This window comes from Myotis myotis, unplaced genomic scaffold (assembly GCF_014108235.1).
Source record: "Myotis myotis isolate mMyoMyo1 unplaced genomic scaffold, mMyoMyo1.p scaffold_m19_p_1, whole genome shotgun sequence".
NCBI classification, from domain to species: Eukaryota; Metazoa; Chordata; class Mammalia; order Chiroptera; family Vespertilionidae; genus Myotis; species Myotis myotis.
In genome coordinates this window covers 117,982,654-118,001,730 of record NW_023416313.1, presented here as the reverse complement: position 1 = coordinate 118,001,730, position 19,077 = coordinate 117,982,654, and the positions used below count along the sequence as shown (strand labels likewise).

The 19,077-nt window shown below is 45.6% G+C and overlaps 1 protein-coding gene across 4 annotated transcripts in view; it reads left to right on the top strand.

Moving 5' to 3' along the window:
- The first annotated feature begins 452 nt into the window (after positions 1–452).
- Positions 453–19,077, top strand: part of SNUPN (snurportin 1) — a 41,837-nt gene continuing 23,212 nt past the window's right edge. Inside the window, exons 1-4 of one of the 4 annotated variants that reach the window (XM_036349631.1) lie at positions 511–831; positions 1,685–1,826; positions 2,692–2,854; positions 7,047–7,191. In XM_036349631.1, coding sequence (XP_036205524.1) covers positions 2,697–2,854; positions 7,047–7,191 — 303 coding nt within the window. In that variant the 5' untranslated portion in view covers positions 511–831; positions 1,685–1,826; positions 2,692–2,696. Of the gene's footprint in view, positions 832–1,684; positions 1,827–2,691; positions 2,855–7,046; positions 7,192–19,077 lie in introns of all 4 variants that reach the window. The other 3 variants (XM_036349657.1, XM_036349649.1, XM_036349640.1) reach the window with 3 other exon arrangements.

Below are 19,077 nucleotides of genomic sequence, written 5' to 3'. Positions count from 1 at the left end.
ATTTCTGCCCCTAACACTTTGTTCTTGATGCTTACTACTTAAGCAGGAATCAGCCTTCCTCGGCGCCCACCACGGAGTAAGAAAGGGAGCCTCCCAGCTGGAGCAAACCCGGTGTAATGAGGCCGGGCTCCAGCGTGGCTCCCTCAAGCAGGAGAGGGTGTGAAGGGAGCAGGGAGCCATTCAGGGACCGCAGAGAGGGGCGGGTTGTGGGAGCGCCCAGCGCGCTCACAGCGGGTCTGAAGCGGGACCCAGGCCTGGAGGGCCCAGAACGCCGGGACCGAGTGGGGCGCCTCCTGTGGGCGCCAGGCGCGCAGGAGCGGTGCTCGGGCGCAGCCAGACCCTCCCAGAAGGGGCCCCATCTGACCGGAAAACACCCGCCCCGCGGAGCGGAAGTAGCGCCTCGCGGAGACCCCGCCCCCGGGAGGGCCGGAATCTCCGGATGCTGGGGCGAGTGGGCTGGGCGGTGCGGCCCCAGGGGCGGGAGGCTCTTCCGCGGCCAGTGATTGGCTGGCCCCTGCCTGTGGCGGCAGCGGTGGCGGCGCCGCGTGGCCGGGCCGGGTGAGTCCTGGGTTCGAGCCTTAGCCCTAACTGCCCCTCGGTGCCGGCTCCAATCCCGGGCCTCCGGAGGTTCTCCCCCGCACGGGCGGAGCCAGCCAGGTCCTCCTCCTGGGCGCGCTTCCGCTCCTTTAGCCCCCGCGGTCTGGCCCAGACTCTCAGGGACTAGTGGGTGGAGGAGGGATCCCTCAAGACCTGAACGGCCCCATCCGGAAGGGAAAAGGCTGTGCGGGGCTGTGGCGGGGAGAACGGCCTCCTGGAATCGATAGAAGCTCGGTGAGAGACGGCCGCGGAGGATGAGGACGACGAGGAGGGGCGCGGGCGCGGGCGCGGGCGCGGGCGCGGGCGCGGGCGCGGGCGCGGGCGCGGGCGCGGGCGCGGGCGCGGGCGCGGGCGCGGGCGCGGGCGCGGGCGCGGGCGCGGCGCGGCGCGGGCGCGGGCGCGGGCGCGGGCGCGGGCGCGGGCGCGGGCGCGGGCGCGGGCGCGGGGCCGGAGGTTTGGGAGTTAGAAGGGCGCAGACGCCGCTGGCGCAGGAAGCCAACCGTGCCGAGGTGAGAACCCTAAACGACTGCACCCATGGAGGAATGGGTTCAAAGAGGAGGAGGCAGCCAGCAACAGCGTAGAGAGCCTCCCCAGTATCCAAAGCTGCGATTACGATTTTTTGTGCTTCCCAGAAGAGCAGAAACCCACAAATTGTATTATGGAAGTGTTCAGACTTACACAAAAGTACAGAAAGTAGCTCGCCATTACGGATTCCAAGTACTCATCACCTAAGCCTCAGCCGCAAATGGCCACCCTGGTGGCATTATGTGTGTTAAGACGAGCCTCAACTCAAGTATTGCTATGTTAATCTTAAGTAAAAAAGAGTTCCTTTCCTGTACATTTTGCAAGATGAAAAAGATTTCTGGAAATTGATTGAGCAACAATGTGAATGCACTAAACACTACTGAATTGTGCACTTAAAGTGGTTAAGATGGTAACTTGAGTTTTTAATCACAATTTTTGAAAGTTCCTTTCAAATTAAAAAATCTAATGCTGTAAATTAAGAAAAGAAAATCTGACCTCAAGTGTGCAATGGAAAGTAACTCATTGCCTAGTAGAGGCCCATAAGGTCTATTTTTAACTCTAGAGGCTCTGGAATGAACTTGCTGGCTTTGGTGCTCAGAGCAGTGGGAACTACGCTGAGGTGAACCTGAAGCACTGTGGTGCCCACTGTCCAGCTGTCTCTCAGATGTTTCCCTTTTCTTCTGAGGCACAACTTTAACCTTTGGGTAAGCTCCATACCTTTATTCACAGAAGAGTGAAGTGTGAATTCACCTCCTCTTCTCCACTTTAATTCTTTAGGGCTTACCTGGGTAGTCTTTCTCCAGTATGACATCTCCTCTCTGTTCTCCCAAAGGTACCACATGTCAGTCCTTCACAGTTCTAAAGCACATGCTATTAGCTGGTAGACAACCTTCCACATTCTAGCTTTTTTTTTTTTTTTTTTTTTTTTTGCTTTTTTAGCTATCATTTTTTAACTGAGTCCGAAGTAGGTAGTTCTGAAAACTTCCTTTGGCCCACTCCAAACAAAACAAACTATAAAATGAGAAAATAACTGCTAGATTTGGGTTTTTGGCTTATCTTGTCTTCCTGCAGGGGCCCCAGAACCAGTATTTTTTCTGGAGCTAAATTTTCTTAATGTGGGTTGGCATTTATTAGAGAATTAAACAACCAATTGGATAAACTGCATCAGAAAGTTTTATTAGTTAATGAGTAATGACTATTTAGAGCTGTTCAGGAAAAAGTTAGGTACTTGATCACATCACTGGTTATGTGTGGTAAGAAGGAATTAATGATAGGACACCTGGTAATGGGTAGCAAAGAGCAAAAGTTAGATTGAATCACAAGGTGAAATTGCTTAGTGGCTAATGTTTAAGGTTATATCTATCAGAAGGATCATTATTAAAAATCTGCAGGAAATACCGTAATTGCTCATCTGTAACTCTTTTACCCTTTAACTTTCATTTTTCCCAGGAAACCATTATGATTTTGGATTAAGGTTTTTTTTAGCAATGTAGATACCATGTTATAACTGCCTGTATACAGGAGGTAATATAAAATGAATGAACCATCTTCTTATATTTTCCTTTGTAGGGAAAATGGAAGAACTGAGTCAAGCCCTGGCTAGTAGCTTTTCTGTGTCTCAAGATCTGAATAGCACAGCTGCCCCACACCCTCGCCTGTCCCAGTACAAGTCCAAGTACAGTTCCCTGGAGCAGAGTGAGCGGCGTCAGCAGTTATTGGAACGGCAGAAATTGTAAGGGATGCTTTGACTCCCTGGCTTTTTTCTCCAGGCTGGGCATTGTGAACAGTTCAGAAAGCTCTAGGCTTGCTTCTACAGAACCCTCTTCAAAGTAGACCCTTTGTAGGTTGATCATGTTATCCACAAGGTTGGGAGGAATAAATCCTGGCAGAGGTAGATGTCTTTTACACCCAGAGCTTAGAAAAAAGATGAGGAAGTTTGAAAGTAAAACTTCAGTTATTTGGTTAATTTTTTTTTTTCCTGGCAGCAGTACTGAGCTTTGTAATTTATGGACTTGAGAAAGTCATGCCCAGACTTCCACTCCCCACATTCCCTGTGTAGCTTCTCCCACATTCTGAATCCTGGCCTTGGTGTGGTCTTCCTGTCTGTCTGCAGCCCAGATGTTTCTGTAGAGACCTTGGGAGCTCCAAACAAATAATTCCACAGGGAACTTGAGGAAATATCTTCCATACATGTAATTCTCAGTGCCAAGATGAGCATACAGGAAAAGAGAGCAGGATAGGAATGTTTGAGGCTATGCTTCTCAGAAGGCAAGGTCTGCCCTTTTATTCTCAGTGCAACATGGTCTCTTCTGGGTTAATCAATTAAGGATTGAAAATCAAGAGGAGCTGTTAACAGCTGCACAGTTTCTATACCATCTGCATTTTGCCCAGTGTTGCATCACTGCATGTATTTAGCAGAAATGGTTCCCTGTGGCCTCTGGGTTGCTTGCAAATTACCTTCTCAGATCACCCCATGCCCCTTCTTAAACAAAAAAAAAACACTATAATTTATATATTTCAAATTTTGAACTATGAATACATGTAATGGATATATTACCTGTTGCAAAATAATTGGTGAAAAGTCTTCCTCCTAATGTTTTCCTCTTAGCTATTCAGTTTATCTCATATTATTAGTTTCTTAGGTATCCTTTCAAAGATATTCTCTGCAAAATGAGCAAGTGTGATGACCTTTTTTATTAATCCTGACCTGAGGATATGTTTTTTTATTGATTTTAGAGAGAGAGAGGAAAGGAGAGAGAAAGAGAGGGAAACATCCATGTAAGGAGAAACATCGACTGGTATAGTCCCTGACTGGAAATGGAATCCATACCCTTTTGGTGACTAGAGCTACCTGGCCTGCAACCTTTTTTTTTTTTTTAAGTATACTGTTCTGAACATTTAGCTAACAATGTTTTTTTGCAGAAATTCTATATCGTTAAGTTCCAGGTATTCTATTGAATGGACAGTTCATGATATAATAATCAAAGCAGTCCCCTACTGACGGGCATATGGGTAATTGCCTCTCTCTCTCTCTCTCTCTCTCTCTTTTTTTTTTTTTTTTAAATATATTTTTATTGATTTCAGAGAGGAAGGGAGGGGGAGAGATAGAAACATCAATGATGAGAGAATCATTGATCGGCTGCCTCCTGCAGGCCCCCTACTGGGGACTGAGCCCACAACCCAGGCATGTGCCCCTGACCAGAATCGAACCTGGGACCCCTCAGTCCACAGGCCGGTGCTCTATCCACTGAGCCAAACCAGCCAGGGCTTTCCTCTCTTTTTTTAATATATTTTTTATTATTGATAGTATTACAGATATCTCCCTCCTCTCTTTAAAAAATATATATATTGCCGAAGCCGGTTTGGCTCAGTGGATAGAGCGTCGGCCTGCGGACTGAAGGGTCCCGGGTTCGATTCCGGTCAAGGGCATGTACCTGGGTTGCGGGCACATCCCCAGTGGGGGATGTGCAGGAGGCAGCTGATCGGTGTTTCTCTCTCATCGATGTTTCTGACTCTCTATCTCTCTCCCTTCCTCTCTGTAAAAAATCAATAAAATATATTTAAAAAATAAAAAATAAAAAAAAATAAAAAATATATATATTGATTTCAGAGAGGAAGGGAGAGAAAGAGAAACATCAGTGAGAATCATTGATTGGCTGCCTCCTGCATGCACCCTACTGAGGATCGAGCCTGCAACCCTGACCAAGAATTGAACCGTGATCCTGGTTCATAGGTCGATGCTCAGCCACTGAACAACACGGGCGGGGCAGTTTTTTTGTTTTTGTTTTTTTAGTTTCCTTCTCTTGTGCTTAAAACAATGCTTGGGAAATAACCACAGAAATTCATCCTTTTGTACATGTACAAGCACTCCAGCTCTTTCTTATCTATATACTAGAGGCCTGGTGCATGGATTCGTGCAAATTGAAAGGAAATTAATTAGAAGAAATATTTTAATATTGCTATTCACCCTTTCTCTATAATAGAAGTGTCAACCGAATTCACAATCGACAGTGACAGATTAGTGCCAGCAAGAGCTTTTATATGTACTGTGCATGCACAAGTCAGCTTAGCCTTTTATATATATAGAATAAACATGCTTAATTAGACCTGCTTTCTGATGTAGCTAAACTTTTTCCAGCCTAGTGAAGCACCCCAACTTCTCTTTCAGGTAATTGTCAGCAACACAGCAGTAAATATTAACACAAAGCAGATTATTATTGTAGCTCATGCAGGGAGAACAAAGGGTAAAATATTTAACTGCAGCAGTGTTTGACTATATTCTGCACAGTGAGAAAACCTGAAGTCATTTTCATGTTCCACCATTTCTTCTTTTCAGTCAGGTCAAGTTTCTAAACTTTCTAAATCTCTGTTTTCCGGGTAATGAAAATAAGATTCCACCAAGTCTCCTACTCCAGGACTTCTGTGAGGATCAAATGAGATGAGGCACGGGAAACCACTTCACAGACATTTGGTTAAAGTGTGAAATGTTTGCAGCTGGCTATAAAGCAAGTCGTGTTCCTGGGCTGAAGAAACTCCAAGGAGGCTAGCTGTCTCTAGGGAGAGGAAACCGGGCGTTGCTACGTGATGTCATTACCCGGCACCCACAGCGACCATTTCTGGTCCGGGCTGGGCTGTGGGCTGCATTTGGCGCCATGGGGTCTCGGCAGTGTTGGCTGTAATTTGATGGGCTGTCACTCTAGGGTGGTGGCAGGGCCTGTGTCCCACTTGGGGGGAGCCAAATGTTGCTTTGTGGGCACCAGGTCCGCGGTGCCGTTTCTTTTTAAATGGCCAGTCCAAGTCATGGCAGCTCCTGCGTTGAGGTAGATATAAAAGGCTAAGTGATTGTCTGACCGGTAGCTATGATGCGCACTGACCACCAGGGGGCAGGAGCTGCTGAACTGCAGTGTCTTATTCTCTGGTGACGCGCTCCAGAACCAGCGAGGAGGAAGCCCAATTCTGGGGTGCATCACCCGAGAACTGCCCTCTCGCACTCCAGGACCCCTAGGGGGATGTTGGAGAGCTGGTTTCGTCCCGATCCCCACAGAGTAGGCCGAGGGACCCCACCTGCTGGAGGGACCCCGCTCACTCTGCAGACACCCTGCGAGCCATGGTGCCACCCCAGGTGTGTCCGGCCTATCTCACCTAGTCCCACCCTGCCAGCCACCTTCTAATTAATTTCCCTTCAATGTGCATGAATCTGTGCACCAGGGCACTACTCTTGAAATAAAAGACCATTGTGCTTGCATATGCCCTCTCTCATGTGCACCTTTATGTGCATGAACACGTGTGTTTGAAAAAAAACCCAGCTGAGTTGGTCTCACTGCCTCAGTGCTTGATCTCTTAGTTGATTCTTATACAAGGATCAAACCTGCAACCTTGGTGTATCAGGATGACATTCTAACCAAGTGAGCTATTGGGCCAGGGCTACTTTACAAATCACTTTGGAACAGGTAGGTTATAAAGGTTACTGTTCTTCCTTCTCATTTCCCAAACTTTGTACAATATGCAATTTTTTTTAAAAAAGAAGAATATAATACCTGGCCGGCGTGGCTCGGTGGTTGAGCATCAACCTATGAACCAGGAGGTCATGGTTCGATTCCCATCAGGGCACATGCCTGGGTTGCAGGCTCATCACCAGTGTGGGGCATGTAGGAGGCAGCCAACCAATGATTCTCATCATTGATGTTTCTCTCTCCCCTTTCCTCTCTGAAATCAATAAAAATATATTTTTTTAAAAAAAGAGGAAGATAACGATAGAGGGAAATGAATAAGTTATTAAATTGTAAACTAAATGATTGTTTTTGAAAATTAGACAGGAGCTAGAGAAAGGCCTAGCTGCTCCTCATAAAACTGTTTAAAGCAGAAAGCCCTGGAAGCTGTCGTTTTAAAATTTTCACTTCTGCTTATGCCTTTTCTTTCTCCAGCAAGCGGCTGGATTATGTGAATCATGCCAGAAGACTGGCTGAAGATGACTGGACAGGGATGGAGAGTGAGGAAGAAGATAAGAAATATGATGAAGAAATGGACATTGACACTGGCAAGAAGTTACCAAAACGCTATGCTAATCAAGTGAGTAGTCCAGAGATTAGGCCCAGCTAGTCCCACTCCCTTTACTATGCATTCAGCCCCCACTGAAATAAATGTTGCCATAAAGAGAGGAGGAGGCAGGAAAAAGGAATGGAAACTGCAATGAAAATGCTGATGTTCAGGAAGTTTACAGATACAGAGAAGAGATGAAGAGTGCCCTGTGCCGACCAGGGCTCACTGATGGGTACTGTGAATAGTGAGTTTGGAAACCCTTACCCCTGGCTCACTATTGATATACTAATGGACTCCAGGCACTTGTCACTTCTTTAATAGTCATTGCATAGCTGTTCTGGATCGGACCTGCCCAGCCCAGCACTGCCCCACCACACCTCCCAGATTGGTAATCTTTCCCAAGCAGAGGACTAAGATGACAGTGTTGGATCTTCACATTCAGGTGTTGGGAAATGGGAAGTGTAGCTGCCCTTGAATATAAGGAGCCTGCATAGCCACCCAGGCCACCCAGTTGGGCCATGTGGGGCTGAGACCATGAAATAACAGATCACTATACAAACTTAACTAATTGCCCTCTTGGTGCCAGAGAGGAAACCAATGTGGCTTGTGGAACCATATGGGGAAGCAGGCATGGAGACTGTCCAGTGCTCTAGGCAGTCCAGGTATTCCAGAAGGCAGGATATGGGTCCTAGAGTGGGTCCTACCCTGCTATTGTATCTTTCTTTCCATAGTCTATGTGTCTTGTCACCTCAGAATCTTCTCCCATCTTTAGAATATGGTTCCTGGGTTCACATACTCCCATCTTTCTTCTCTGCCTCAAATACAGCCCAGATAACATCCACTATGACAGTTCTGTTCAGTAAGGCCCTTTGTTATGCTAGGCAGTGCTGTGGGAAGGTAGACATGGGTCAGAAATAACCCTTATACTCCTGGAATAACTAGAATATGTTTTTTTGCTGTAAGAAAGTGAGATTAAGTTCTAACAGGCAAGGAGGCAGGGTTGTGAAATTGAGAAAAAGTTAGTAAACAAGGAGCCAGCTTTGAAACATAGATAGGACATTGATAGGCAGAGGTGCAGGGCATCCCAGGTAGCAGGAACAGGCTAAGCAAGAGCCCAAAGGTAGGAGAGGGGTATATGGTGTTCAGGAGTGATGAGAATGGGGCAGCATAGGGTGAGAGGAAGGAATATGGTAGAAATATGTGCAGGGGTATTGACTGTGCTTTAGATTGTGGGAACCACTGAAAATTTTTGAGCCAGAGACAAAGCTGGAACTTCATGTGAAGACACCCTCATAAATGTGTTGAAGGGTCTGGAAGAGAAAGACTAGGGTAGGGAGCTTAGGTTTGCTAAAACAGTCTGATGATAGGCAAGGAAGATGGGAAGGAAATGAGGTCATGAGTATGAGAAATGTCAAAATGTTGCCAGGAAGAATGGACAGAATTTAGCAGTAGACTGGATAGAAGAGGCACTATGAGAAGTGATTAAGGGTTTAAATTCTGAGGTCACATAGACCTGACCTCAAAGCCAGGCTCTTTGTTGACCTTGAGCAAGTTACTTAACCACTCTAAGTCTCTCAGGTTTCTTATCTGTAAAATGGGGGATAGTAATAGTATCTATCTCATAGAATTGTTAGGTGGATTAAATGAGGTAGTGTACCTTAAATACCTAGCCCAGAGCCTATAATAAATGCCCCATGAATATTAGCTGCTACAACTGTTTTGTTTTGTGTGGTTTTTTAAAATATATTTTATTGATTTTTTACAGAGAGGACGGGAGAGGGATAGAGAGTTAGAAACATCGATGAGAGAGAAACGTCGATCAGCTGCCAGCTGCCCCCTACTGGGGATGTGCCCACAACCAAGGTACATGCCCTTGACTGGAATCGAACCCGGGACCCTTCAGTCCGCAGGCTGACGCTCTATCCACTGAGCCAAACCGGTTAGGGCTACAACTGTTTTTTAAATAGCTACATCTATATAATAAAAGCCTAAGAGACCATTAAGGCGGAACAACCAGAACAACCAGTCACTATGATGCACACTGACCACCAGGGGGCAGACGCTTAATGCAGGAGCTACCCCCTGGTGGTCAGTGCGCTCCCACAGGGGGAGCACTGCTCAGCCAGAAGCCGGGTTCACAGCTGGCAAGTGCAGCGGCAGTGACGGGAGCCTCTCCCACCTCCATGACAGCACTAAGGAGCAGCGAGCCAAGCGGTAAGGAGCAGCGGGCAGTAAGGAGTTAGGGGTCCTGCGAGAGTGCGCAGGCTGGGCTGAGGGGACATGCCCTCCCCCACCCCCCGTGCACAAAGTTCATGCACCAGGCCTCTAGTTGAGATATAATTCACCTACCATATAATTCACGCACGTATAGTGTACAATTCAGTGTTTATTAGTGTATTCATAGGGATGTTCAACCATCACCATTCCAGACCATCTTCATCATCCCCAAAGAAACCTCATCCCCATTAGCAGTCCATCTCCATTCCTCCTTTTCCCCAGCCCTAGCAATCACCTATATCTCCTTTCTGTTTCTATGGATATGCCTATTCTGGACATTTCATATAATTGGAATCATACAAGATGTGTCCTTTTGTGTGTCAGTTGTTTCACTCAGCATGATGTTTTCAAAGTTCATCTGTGTTGTAGCATGTGTTCATTTTTGTGAAAACATTTTCTTTATCCATTCATCAGTTGATGGCCATTTAAGTTATTTCCACTTTTTGGCTATCATGACCTGCTCTAAACATTCATTTACAAGTTTTTGCATGGTCATGTTTTCATTTCTCTTGGATATATACTTGGGAGTGGAATTACTAGGTAATTCTATGTTTAATCTTTTGCATACTGCCAAACTATTTTTCTAAGTGACTGCACCATTTTGTATTTTCACTAATGGCATATGAGAGTTCCAATTTCTTCACATGTTTGTCAATACTTTGTCGTGTGTGTGTGTGTGTGTGTATTTTTTATTTCAGAGAGGAAGGGAGAGGGAGAGAGACAGATACATCAATGATGAGAGAAAATCATCTATTGGGTGCCTCCTGCATGCCCCCTACTGGGGATCAAGCCTGCAACCAGGCATGTACCCTGACTGGAAATTGAACTGTGTCCTCCTGGTTCATGGGTCAGCACTCAACCACTGAGCCACACCGGCCAGGCTACTCTTGCTTCTAAGAGGCTTTGTTTAGACCTTTGTCTACCTAATGGTGTATTTAACTTCATGTTTAGGTGGCGTTCCAAATCAGCACTTTTATTATGCCACAGCACTGGAGGTGTTCAAGCTCTAGACACTTTTTTGTCTTTTTCTTTTTCCCCAGAGGAAGAAAATTTTTATTTTGGGCTATAAATTACAGTAATCTATTTTTACGGTTTTTGGTTGGATTACCTTTGAGCCTTTTGCCTTCTGCAGGATCTATAACAAGTCAGGTGATAGGTGATTTCATCTGCCAAGTCCTTGCTTTTAATAGCATCCTCAAATGAGGCTTTCCATAAAGTGATGAGAGTACACAGATAGGATTGGAAAGGAAAAAAAGGCATTCATCATAGTAGGAATTAATCTATTCATCTAAAGTAGGAATTAATTTTTAAAATAAATGCTCTATTTTATAAATAACACTTATTACATTGTGGGTTTTTTTAATAATTTTTTTTTATTTTATTTATTTATTTATTTTTTATTTTTTTGGTTAATCCTCACCCAAGGATATTCTTCCATTGATTTATAGGGAGAGTAGAAGCGAAAGGGAAAGACAAAGAGATACATTGATGTGTGAGAAACACATTGATTGGTTGCCTCCTGGCTGGGGAGGAGGCATGTACCCTGACTGGAAATTGAACTGTGTCCTCCTGGTTCATGGGTCAACACTCAACCACTGAGCTACACCAGCCAGGCTACTCTTGCTTCTAAGAGGAATCGAACCCTGGACCCTTTGGTCCACAGGCTGACATTCTGTCCACTGAGCCAAACCAGCTAGGGCTAAAATAATTCTTTATTGTTGAAAGTATTACATGTGTCCCCTTTTTTCCTCCATTGACCCCCTACCGCCACCCCAGGCCTTCAGCACCCTATTGTCTGTGTCCATGGTTTATGCATATATGCATACCAGATCTTTGGTTGATTACCTCCCACCCACCCACTCTCCCCCACCTTCCCTCTGAGATTCTGCACTCTGTTTCATGCTTCCATGTCTCTGGATCTACTCTGTTCCTTCAGTTTATTTTGTTACTTAGATTCCACATATGAGTGTGATCATCCACATATGAGTGGATACTTGACATTCTCTGACTGGCTTATTTCACTTAGCATGATACCCTCCAGATCCCTCCATGTTCTCTCAAAGGGTAAAAGAGTCTTCTTTTTTACTGTTGCATAGTATTCCATGGTATAAATGTACCACAGCTTTTTTATCCACTCATCTATTGATGGGCAATTAGGCTGTTTCCAGATCTTAGCTATTGTAAATTGTGCTGCTATGAACGTAGGGGTGCATATATTCTTTCAGATTGGTGTTTCGGGTTTCTTAGGATATAGTCCTAGAAGTGGGATCACTAGGTCAAATGGGAGTTCCATATTTAATTTTTTGAGAAAACTCCATACAGTTTTCCATAATGGTGATCTAGAACTGGTTGCACCAGTCTGCATTCCCACCAGCAGTGTACTAGGGTTCCCTTTTCTTCACATCCTTGCCAGCACTTGTCATTTGTTTATTTGTTGATGGTAGACATTCTGACAGGTTACATTTTCATCTTTTATACTATTTTCCTAGTAAATGCTCAGGTCTGACATGATGGACAGTTGTGTGTACTTGGTCAGAGTATAAGTAAAGGATTTCAGATCCATTAGAGGCCCACTCTGGGCCCCTCCTCGTCTGAAGGTCTGCTTCTCAGTCTGGTCCATGGTCATGGTGGCTTGTCTCTGGCAGCCGACCTTTATTACTGAGGAGAATAGAGTCATTTCTGTTACTGGACAACTGCTAAGTCACACTCTGAGGAGCCTATGCAGGCCTCTGCCACAAGCCCGAGCTGCACACTCCTAGCAGGGGATGCTACATCAGACCAGAGGTCCTGGTGAGGGCTTGTTGCACCAGGCTTATGTGGCTTTCACTTCACTCTTAACACACCAACACTTCTGTGGAATTTGTTCCTTAAGGACACCTATGGCAAAGTCTTATCTCTGGTATAAGTTAAAAATAGTTTTAAAAACCTGAAAATAACAAAAAGTGTCAGGAGGTAGCCTGGATATAGAGGTGACAGGTGTCCCACCCGCTAGCCTCTGAGGCAGTTTGTGGCCTCGGTGTTAGGAAAACAGAATTTCTCACTTAAGCTGGCTGTGCTCCACCAAAAGCCCTGGGCTGGAGGAGACCCTTTGGCATCTGTAAGGCCCAGGATGCAGACTTCCACTTTATAAATGGGAAACAAACTTTACATGTGTGTTAAAAGGTACATGCCAGATACTTTAAGGATAGATGCAATGCCTTGGTTTCTACTTATGTGAATGGATGTGCCTGCTAACTGGACCAGGTAAGGTTTGCTGGTGTTGGGGCTGGCAGACTGACCAGGCCCCTGAAAGCAGCGATGTTCTCTGCTCATTCAACACTTGCTAATTCAGGCTAAACCCTTATTGCCTGCCAGATGTTGGCTCCTTTCCTCATCATAGAAGTGAATAGTGTGTCCCAGCCTATTTCTGAAATAATTTCTCAACTGTGTGATTTGGGGAAAGGAGTGAACTTGTCCCAGTGAGTGAACTTCCTGCAGAAGTAACTGAGTTGTGCTGCAGGGTTGAGGGTGGGTGTGCCCCATCATTGGGCCCTGGTCACAGCTCCCGATCAGGTCTGCAGGCTTGGGAATAATTGAGCTGGGTGGAGCCCTCGCCCAAACCTGACCCTGGAAGCCTTGGACCAGCAGTCCAGATTCTGTCCTCCACCTGAGCTGCTGGCACAGTATCTTATGTAACAAAAATATAAAATTATGGAATTTTCTGATTTCAGTGCAAGTATATTTGTTTATTTTTTTTAATTAAATCTTTATTGTTCAGATTATTACAGTTGTTCCTCTTTTTCCCCCCCATAGCTCCCCTCTACCCGGTTCCCCCCTACCCCAGCCCTCACCCCCCCCCCCCAACTGTCCTCATTCATAGGTGCACGATTTTTGTCCAGTCTCTTCCCGCATCCTCCACACCCCTTTCCCCTCCAAGAATAGTCAGTCCACTCCCTTTCTATGCCCCTGATTCTATTATAATCACCAGTTTATTCTGTTTATCAGATTATTTATTCACTTTATTTTTAGATTCACTTGTTGATAGATGTGTATTTGTTGTTCATAATTTGTATCTTTACCTTTTTCTTCTTCTTCCTCTTCTTAAAGGATACCTTTCAGCATTTCATATAATCCTGGTTTGGTGGTGGTGAAATCCTTTAGCTTTTCCTTATCTATGAAGCTCTTTATCTGACCTTTAATTCTGAATGATAGCTTTGCTGGATAAAGTAATCTTGGTTGTAGGTTCTTGGCATTCATCACTTTGAATATTTCTTGCCACTCCCTTCTGGCCTGCAAAGTTTCTGTTGAGAAATCGGCTGACAGTCGTATGGGTACTCCCTTGTAGGTAACTGAGTTTGTTTCTCTTGCTGCTTTTAAGATTCTCTCTTTGTCTTTTGCTCTTGGCATTTTAATTCTGATGTGTCTTGGTGTGGTCCTCTTTGGATTCCTTTTGTTTGGGGTTCTCTGCGCTTCTTGGACCTGTAAGTCCATTTCTTTCACCAGGTGGGGGAAGTTTTCTGTCATTATTTCTTCAAATAGGTTTTCAATATCTTGCTCTCTCTCATCTTCTGGCACCCCTATAATTCGGATGTTGGTGCGCTTGAAGTTGTCCCAGAGGCTTCTTACACTATTCTCGTATTTTTGGATTCTTTTTTCATTTTGCTTTTCCGGTTGGGTGTTTTTTGCTTCTTCGTATTTCAAATCTTTGACTTGATTCTTGAGATCCTCTAGTCTGCTGTTGGAACTCTGTATAATATCCTTTATTTCAGTCAGAGTATGCTTAATTTCTAGTTGGTCCTTTTTCATAACCTCGAGGGTCTCACTAGATTTCTTGAGGGTATCACTACATTTATCGGCAGTCTCACCAGACTTTTTGAGAATCTTACTAAATTTATCGGCGGTTTCTAGAAAGTTCTTGAAAAACCTTTAAAGTGTGGTTTTGAACTCTATATCCAGTCGTTTGCTTTCCTCCATTTCTGTCATTTGTGACCTGTTTCTTTGTCTCCACATTTTTTATGCTTCCCGTGTTGGTGGGGTGGCTTTGTGTGCTAGGTGCTCTATAGGGCCCAGTGGCTCAGCCTCCCTAATTACCTGAGGTGGACACTCTTGGTGCACCCCTTTGTGGGCTTTGTGCACAGTCTTTTTGTACTTAAGCCTTGATTGTTGTAGGTATCACTGGGAGGAATTGACCTCCAGGCCAATGGTCTGTGAAAATCAGCTGTGTCTGCAGTGGGAGAACTTCTGTGCTGGAGACACCCTTCTGGGGCAAGACTTGCTTCAGTGGGGCTTTGGTGCTCACTGAGTCTGCCCCCTGAGTGTGTCCCTTATGGATCTGAGGAGTTGTAATTGGATGGTCCCACTCTGACCACTGGGTACACTGGGCACTTGGATCTAAGGAGGTGCTAATTTAGCCTCTGCCTGAGGCTACCCAGCAGGAGCTATGGAGGGATCTGCAGATTCGTCTTCCTTGTTTGGGTTTTGGAGGTGCCCAAATGAGGCCCAGCTGTGAAGCAATGCAAGCTGCTGTGGGGCCTTGGGCCTTCTCTTGGAAGTTCTGGGTCTGTCTGGCCCAGCTGCAGTTTGTTAGGTAATTTTCAGATTGCAAAGGGCCAGGCCTTTCATATGCAAAAGCCTCTGCACACAGCTTGGGTGGGGCGGGGTCTCGGGATCAACAGAGTGGAGCAAGCAGCTATGGCTGATCCTCAGCACTGCCCTAAGGGGCCCTGCTCTCTCTGTCCCGGTAATCGCTGCAAGCACCTCTGAGAGAAAGCCGCCCTCGAGTTCTGAGTTCTGCCCGCTGCCAGACAGTCCAGTTTCTCCCATATGAGCCTCGGCCCCAGAGACTCACCCAGAACTGGAGTTCAGAGCAGCCGGGGGCTTGTGACTCCCTCCCGATCAGAAAGACAGCTGCGTCCTCAGTTGGCAGCCCTTTCCACGTGCGCCTCCATACCTCTGCACTTCCGCACCTCCTCTGAGTCTCAGTGTGCTTTTCTCTTTCCTTCTAGTTGTAGAATTTCCACTCAGCCAGCCTTCCTGTGGTTCTGGATGGTGTCCGTTTTGTCTTTTAGTTGTATTTTTGAATTTGTTGTGCGAGGCAGCAATTTCCTGGGTTTACCTATGCTGCCATCTTGGTTTCTCTCGCAAGTAAATTTAATATTAAGAAGAAGTTAAGGCCCTAGCTGGTCTGGCCCAGTGATAGAGTGTCAGCCTGTGGTCAAGGGCACATGCTCGGGTTGCAGGATCAATCCCCAGTAGGTGGCATGCAAGAGGCAGCCAATCAGTGATTCCCTCTCAACATTGATGTTTCTGTCTACCTCTCCCTTCCTCTCTGAAATAAGTAAAAAAGAATACACACACGCACACATGCACACACGCACACACTAATGGCCTCTTGCATGAAATTCCTGTGGGAGGGGGGATGTGTCCCTCAGCCCGGCCTGCACCCTCACCAATCTGGGACATCCCTCTCGCAATCCGGGACTGCTGGCTCCTAACCGCTCGCCTGCCTGCCTGATCGCCCCTAACCATTTTGCCTGCCGGCCTGCTCGCCCCCAACTGCCCCCCACCCCCCGCCACTGGTCTGCTCGCCGCCATTCTCCCCGGCCCCCACTGCCAGCCTGATCACCCCCAACTGCCCTCCCCTCCTAACCTGATCGCCCCTAACTGTCTCTGCCTCGGCCCTGCCACCATGGCTTTGTCCTGAAGGTCTCCCAGTCTAATTAGCATATTACCCTTTTATTTGTATAGATTTTTTTTTTAAATATATTTTATTGATTTTTTACAGAGAGGAAGGGAGAGAGATAGTTAGAAACATCGATGAGAGAAACATCGATCAGCTGCTTCCTGCACATCTCCTACCGGGGATGTGCCCGCAACCCAGGTACGTGCCCTTGATTGGAATCGAACCTGGGACCTTTCAGTCCGCAGGCCAACGCTCTATCCACTGAGCCAAACCGGTTTCGGCAGATTTTTTTTTTTAAGTTAAGTTTTCTCTTGATGTTAGGCAACTCCTGGGTCCTCCATCTTTTGGTCATTGGGAGTGTGGCAGGTAGACGGCTTCTGGGGAGGGAACTTCTCCCTGCATAGGGGACACTCTGAATTGGTGTCATACCACTAGGTTCTTTTCACTTTTTTGATAGTATTATTGAGGCAGCACAGAAGTTTTAAATTTTGTGTAGTCTAATTTATCTTTATTTTTTTAAGTATATTTTTATTTTTTTTTTTAGAGAGAGGAAGAGAGAGAAACATGTGCTCTGACTAAGAATCGAACCGTGACTTCTTGGTTCATAGGTTGATGTTCAACCACTGAGCCACACCACCAGGCTAATTTATCTATTTTTTGTTTTTTTGTTGTTTTTATAAAAAATATATTTTACTGATTTTTTTACAGACAGGAAGGGAAAGGGATAGAGTTAGAAACATCGATGAGAGAGAAACATCGATCAGCTGCCTCCTACACACCCCCTACTGGGGTTGTGCCCCAACCAAGGTACATGTCCTTGACTGGAATCGAACCTGGGACCCTTGAGTCCGCAGGCTGACACTCTATCCACTGAGCCAAACCGGTTAGGGCTCTTTTTTGTTTTGTTGCTTGTTCTTTTAGTGTTATATTACTACTCTTCTTCTTTTTTTTTTTTTTTTTTAAATATATTTTATTGATTTTTTACAGAGAGGAAGGGAGAGGGATAGGGAGTCAGAAACATCGATGAGAGAGAAACATCGATCAGCTGCCTCCTGCACATCCCCCAATGGGGAAGTGCCCGCAACCCAGGTACATGCCCTTGGCCGGAATCGAACCCGGAACCCTTCAGTCCGCAGGCCGACGCTCTATCCACTGAGCCAAACCGGTTTCAGCACTACTCTTCTTTAAGGTTGTGTTGATTATGCCTTGGGTTTAAGATTTAGTAGCAGAGATAGTGGTGATGCAGTTAGCAGGGCTAGAGAATGCAGAAGGGGAAGGGTGTGTGTTTTAGGGTTGGGAAATACTTGGGCAACAGAAGGCAGTAAATTCCACTTTTTATATACTATACTGAGTTTAAGGTACAGAGAAGACAAAGGAAAAAAGAAATATTAAATGGCCAGCTTGAAATATATGTCTGCAGGAAAGGAAGGAAATCTGGACTAGAAAAAGAAGGCAATTGTGAGGCATCCTGTTAGAATGATAAGTGAAGCTACAGAAATAGATGAGATCTACCCCGAAGGGGGCAGCATCTAAGAGAAAAGGGGGGCATAAACAAACAGCCTCCTGAAGATTATTTACTTGTTTTGGGGGAGTGTGTGGAGGCATATTTGGAGGGAAAAACAGTATCACTGTCATAGGGACAAGGGAACATATAGTAAGGAGAAGGATGTGACTGGTATTATCACACAGGAAGTGGAAGCAGGAGCATAAGGAGAATAGGGAAGAGACGCTTGGTACAAAGAAGTCACTGATGGTCTTTAGCAGGGATGAGGGGTAGCAAACTTGGACTGAGGGTGTCAGTAGCTGGGAAGACAGCAACGCTTGCACTAATTTGAAAAAAAGGAGAAAGATAACTTAACAGAAACGCAGAGTGATACAAGGTTTTCATTTTGCTTTTGAAGATTAAGGGTTAAGTATTTTGTGGGCTAAGGGGAAGGAGAGAGAAAAGATTCAATGGGAGGGATTAATTGATAGGCCTAAGTTTTATAGATGGGATGGACTGTGAGTGATGAGTTGAAGAATTAACCTTTTCAACTTAATTTCACCAACAGCCTCCCCCATTTCTTTATTTTTTTTTTCCTTCCAAATCCCCCCCCCCCCCCCAAAGTTTGAACACCTCTTTTACCTCCCCCATTTCTTAGGGCAAATTTCCTACTATCCTTTTTTAAAATTTTTTTTTTTCTTTCTTAAGTATATATGTATTTTTTTCAAAAAATATTTTTATTGATTTTTTACAGAGAGGAAGGGAGAGGGATAGAGAGTTAGCAACATTGATGAGAGAGAAACATCGATCAGCCGCCTCCTGCACACCCCCCACCGGGGATGTGCCCGTAACCAAGGTACATGCCCTTGACCGGAATCGAACCTGGGACCCTTCAGTCCGCAGGCCGACGCTCTATCCACTGAGCCAAACCGGTTAAGGCTATTTTTATTTTTTTACTGATTGCAGAGAGGAAGGGAGAGAGAGATAGAAACATCAATGATGAGAATCATTGATCAGCTGTCTCTTGCATGCCCCCTACTGGGGATCAAGCCCACAACCTGGGCATGTGCCCTTGATTGGAATCAACCCTGGGACCATTCAGTCCACAGGCTGACGCTCTATCCACTGAGCCAAACCTGCTAGGGCCCTAATATTCTTTAGTGTAGTGTTTGTATCACCATTTTGGGAAAGAATGATCTAGTTTAAGAGCATGTCAATGTCAGGGACCTTATCATTAAGGTATAGCCCCTGGAACATAATAATTATGGTAATGGTAGGTTGGTGGACAAAGTAAGGAAAGGAAGAGAGTCCCATCACCCGGGTCTAGAAGGCAAGGTAGTAAGAATGGGTATAAATGCAGGTAATGAAGGTGAGGAGAGAAGTTGAAGTTCACAGTGAGCAGCCTCCATCCCATCAGTTGAGCAGGAGACTAGTGGACTGCTAATATCAAGTAGGGTGGAAGCTTCTACTGTCAGTCTTTTCTGCCATCATTCTT